The sequence below is a fragment of the Chrysochloris asiatica genome, unplaced genomic scaffold, assembly GCF_000296735.1.
Source record: "Chrysochloris asiatica unplaced genomic scaffold, ChrAsi1.0 scaffold00123, whole genome shotgun sequence".
Lineage (NCBI taxonomy): Eukaryota > Metazoa > Chordata > Mammalia > Afrosoricida > Chrysochloridae > Chrysochloris > Chrysochloris asiatica.
This window is the reverse complement of record NW_006408641.1, coordinates 8,439,362-8,444,240: the sequence shown is the minus strand read 5'-3', so window position 1 is coordinate 8,444,240 and position 4,879 is coordinate 8,439,362. Positions and strand designations below refer to the sequence as shown.

Below are 4,879 nucleotides of genomic sequence, written 5' to 3'. Positions count from 1 at the left end.
TGTGGGATGACTAAGCAATCCTAAGAGAGGTAGCACACAATGGTAGCCTGGCCACAGGCTCGGGCACCATGGTTTGAGGGCACAACTTTACTGTAGTATCACAGTCTTCAGAAGAGTCTGTGTGACACTTACAGAAACAGAAGCTAGATGGTGGATTCCTGCAAGCAGAGAGGAGTTGCTCCGAGGACAGGCTGTGAAAACTACGAGTGGAGAAGGAGGCCCAGCAGAAGGTATCTGGCAATTAGTGGAGGACTGAGCCAAACTTAAAAAAGAAAAAAAATCTGGATTAGAAAACTATGTCACTTATAAAGTATATTACTCTTGACTCTTCACTTAATCTACTAAAAAAAAAGTTCCTACCAAAACTCAGAATGCTACAGGAAACAAACATTCAACATTGCTCCCCTTTTCCAATAGAGAAAACTGCTTACATTTTTATTTTTTATGAGAGAAACGTTTATGAGCTTGGTTGACTTATCTGAGCAATTCAAATTTGTTTTTTGAAAAAAATTTTATGATTCAGATCCACAGGGTATTGCCAAGAAACACACATTTTAATTTTAAATCTTCGAATTTTTCAATGTCATTGGAGCTTAATGGATTTTTCTGATTTCTATTAAACTGAAAAGTGAGGAGCCCTACTCCCTCCCTTTTCCCACATCTAATAAAGACAGACAGACTCAAATGAAATGAAAGATGGTTCTGGTATAAACACACAATGCTAGGACAGCACTTTTTTTTTTAAGACTATTTCTGGCCCGTAGCATCGGATGAACTAAAAGAAAACTTCAAAACCCCTGACAAAGCAACTAGTCCATCGCTTGGACTTGGCTGCTAGGCATGGACTGGCAAAGTTTTCCTCCATTGAAAGTACATGTGAATGAGGTTGGGGAGAGTGGGGAGCACAACCAAGGCTGTCAAATGCCGTCTTCTCTTACAAACCCAGTCTATGTCCTTAGTGGCAACTGACATATTTCATCTACCATCTTGATTTTCACAGTAAGCAGCATCTTTCTTTAAAACTTTTCTTGTTCTTGCTGCTTTTCTTGCCATTCTTGTCTTTGTTCTCTGACATCTTCTTTGCTCTGATTTCTCTCATTAGGTCAAAGAACACCTGGAGGTGGGGAGGACGAGATAAAAAGAACAGGGAGGGAAGACCCACTTAATGGCTTAATGAAATCATTCAGATAAGCAGGAAATACAGTAGTTATTTTAAAATAAAGCCAAACATTTTTATAAACCATGTGCCATCAAACGCAAAAGATCGAAACCAAGTAAGAACAATCTGAAAAACATATTCTAACTATACAAAGTAAACATTCAACTTATATTTGTATCACACAACTGGATGTTCATATCATTCAAAACTTATTTCAAAAGGATCACATCTTTCTTTTCCATAAGTATGTTGTTGTTGTTGTTGTTATGTGCCATGGAATTGGTTCCAACTCATAGCGACCCTGTACAGGGTTTCCGAGGCTGTAAATCTTTATGGGAGCAGAAAGTCTCATCTTTCTCCTGCGGAAGAGCTGGTAGTTTCGAACTGCTGACCGTGAGATTAGCAGCCCAATTCGTAACATTACGCTACAGTGAGGGGCAAAAATATTTTAGCATAGAACAGATCTACCGTTTGCGAGATTTACAAATATTGAGAATGACAACAGTGAGTAGACTTTCTAGCATTTCAAACCACCAGAATAAGAATGAATGATATTTGTACCTGCTACTAGAGCCTTTATTATACACACAGTACCATACTTCCTCTTTTCAATAAAGTAGGAAACAGTCCTCTGCATGATAGGTTCCCAGCATAACTGTTCCGTAACAGTTGACCTGAGGCACTGGTGGGAAAAGGGCATCTGAAAAATGAACTAAAGGTTCCTGCCACGTGTACCCTTACCCTAATTCTATGTTGGCAGAAAGCAGCTTTATCAAGAAATGAGCCTTGTCCTTTGAACACCGGTTACATAGGTCTGGATTACGATCTTCACCGTCATTTGGATTTTGCCCTCTGCCACCAGCAATCACACCCGAGTACTGATTACACGCAAGTAGACAAGATATGTCTCCTACAAAGAGAAGCTTAAGAATTTCTCATAGAGAAGGACAGAGACTGACAATGGGCTCTTATCTCTGGACATTCCCACCAAACCACAAGCTCCTATCTCTTCATTTCATAGACACAACTTCTTCATGGTGAAAAGCACGCGCTCCCTGTGTGTGCAGAACACATACACGGTCCATCAGTGACAGGCACTGGCATGGGCCTCCTTGGCTCAGGCCTCTGAGGAAGGTGCACTCCTGTAGAAGCAGCGGTGAACAGCTTCAAATGCCACACGTGTTTTCTTCTTGTTCTAACAGCAATTCAAATTCCAATTTCAAATGATGACAAGGGTGTTCATCTGCTGATCTTAGTGTAGATTGTTTCAAAGTAACTACACTGCAGCCAGTCATGAATTTTTCTGGTTCTTGTTTGGCAGGTCAAGTAGGTCCAATGGAGAAGTGAGAGATGACAGGCCTCTGTGCAGCTGCCTCTGTTTTGCACCCAACCTCAGCCCTTCATAAATGAACACACTGATCCCTCCACACAGGAATGTCTTCCCGAGTTATTTAAAATGACAAATATGTCTAGATTTCCCATGTAGCCTCTACAGCTATGAAACAGTTTGATAGAAAGAGATGTAGATTAGAACTGGCATCAACATGAGAGTTGAGGTGACAAACAATATGAAGTTAAAACAAGAAACAACTGAAAACTTCCCATTGCAAACAGCTGCAGACAGACTGATGACGCTGGGGAGCCCTTCAAAAGTGCTTCCAAAGCACCACCTCACATGGGCGTCTTAATACCCATGTCCTTCCAGCATCATCTTCCACCAGCAACTTTCTCTATAAAGATTAGAAATGTAAGAGAATTATTTCTCCAACAGAAAGAAATTCAGGTGGGGGATTCAGATGCAGATGCTGAATAAGATACAGGACACATATCTGCTGTTTGGTGACATGCATTTAGGTTTTACAAGAGCATGCATTATGAAGTTAAGAGGGTGCAGGCCGAAGAAAAAAGCTTGTTTTTGAATTTGCCCATTATTCTGTGTGACTGTATCTTGAGCCTTAATTTATAAAAAGAAAAAGGCAACAATAACCACCCCAAGTTGATGAATTTGCAAACTGCTGTCAAATTCTACATAGTCAAGGTCACCCTTTTATTCATTTCAGAGATTTGAATGAGAAAGTGTGCTGGGGATGGAATGAACAGAGGGCTGGAGAAAGAAAATGGAAAGATTCCTGGAGTTTAATGGCTAAATTACAAATAGAACCACAGAACCTTGGCTATGACAGTGGACGATAAAGTAAACCTAACAAGCAAATCAAGAGAGAAAAATCAAGAAAGCCATGTCTCCTTCAGGTCCACTTCTGGGGGTAGCCTGCTCCAGAGCAGCCCGAGACAGCCAGCCTGCTGCCAAAGAACAACCAGCTAAGGATGAGCGAGGGCAGGAAAGCTCCACACATCTTTATAGCACACTTTTCACAGGCCAGTGGCCTCAACTGACCATATTTCCAAGAACTATATCAACACTAAATATAATCTAGCAAAGTCTCAAGACAAAGCAAAAAGACTGGATTTTCTAAAATCCAAGGTCAACCTCCCAGTGTTTCTCCTGATAATGGTTGGGACATGGGAGAAATCAGAGTTCTTGCCTAACTCCCATAAAGCCAACCAGGGAAGTGTGTATGTTCAGCTGTCCTCAGGCTGTCAGGGATAGTTGCACAGAGAGCGGCTGCATACCTTGTCCACATTGGCACGCGTCTTAGCCGAGGTCTCCACATACTGCACACCCCACTCTTCAGCTTTACTCCTGGCCTCCTCGATGGGCACTTGCCTCCGCTCTTCTAAGTCAGACTTGTTTCCTACCACAAGCAGTGGAATTTTGTCTTCTTCAGCCTTAACACGGAGGATCTGTTCCCTAAGGGATTATATCAAAAAGAAAACTGCTAAGAAAGCTGTAAGAACCCAGTGTTGTCAGTCACAGGGCAGAAAGAGAAATGTCTACTTTTAGGGGCTGTTCCAAGGACACATTCCCTAGCTAGTGTCATCAACTTAGACAAGTGCTTTTCAAAGTCTGGTTCTCAGTTAGCTTGCTTCAAAATAGCCTGGGATGCTTGCTGTGAACGCAGCAGGTCTCTGGGCTTACCACTAGTCCAAGAGAAGCAGAAGCCAGGAATCTGTATTTCATAGAACCCCCAATCTATAAGGATTAATTCTAAGAAAGAAACAGTGAACCTCTGCAATAAACAAAGGCTAAAAAAGTATCTCTGGACAATGTTTGATAATTCCTCCTGAATAAGTGGCATGAATTCTTTCTGAGAATAAAAGCTAGGAAATCAGTGTTTTTCAGGTAGAAGGTCGCCTGTTAGAGAATCATGAAGTCAGAACCAGCAGGGGTTCTCTGTTTTTGTTTTGTTTTGTTTCAGTGAAATAGAATCAAAAATATTCGAGAGAATCTCAAACAGTAAGGATAAGTATTGTTTGGGGAAACTTCTGTTTCAATTATCCCTATACGTGAATATGTTCCATCACCAGCCCTTACCTCAGCCTCAGCCTGCACGGTAAATAGTTCATACAACAGAATGCGGACAGTTATGCTAGGCTATAATCATATTCCAATACAGTTATGCTAGGCTATAATCATATTCCAATATGTCTTATTTTCTTCTATAAAATGAAAAATATATTTAAAAATGAATATTCAGCAATAACAGCAAAGATCAAAAAATAGAGGACAATAAATGCTGGAGAGGATGCAGAGAGACTGGGACCCTCCTACATTGTTGGTGGGATTGCAAAATGGTCCAACCACTCTGGAAAGCAATATGG

The 4,879-nt window shown here is 41.0% G+C and overlaps 1 protein-coding gene across 1 annotated transcript in view; it reads right to left on the bottom strand.

Annotated features, from left to right (window-relative positions):
* Positions 1 to 994: 994 nt before the first annotated feature.
* RALB (v-ral simian leukemia viral oncogene homolog B) overlaps positions 995 to 4,879 on the bottom strand; it is a 31,295-nt gene continuing 27,410 nt past the window's right edge. Inside the window, exons 3-4 of the mRNA XM_006868733.1 lie at positions 3,791 to 3,968; positions 995 to 1,114 (exon numbers count right to left, since the gene is read on the bottom strand). Of these exons, the coding sequence (XP_006868795.1) occupies positions 995 to 1,114; positions 3,791 to 3,968 (298 nt within the window). The remainder of the gene's footprint in view (positions 1,115 to 3,790; positions 3,969 to 4,879) is intronic.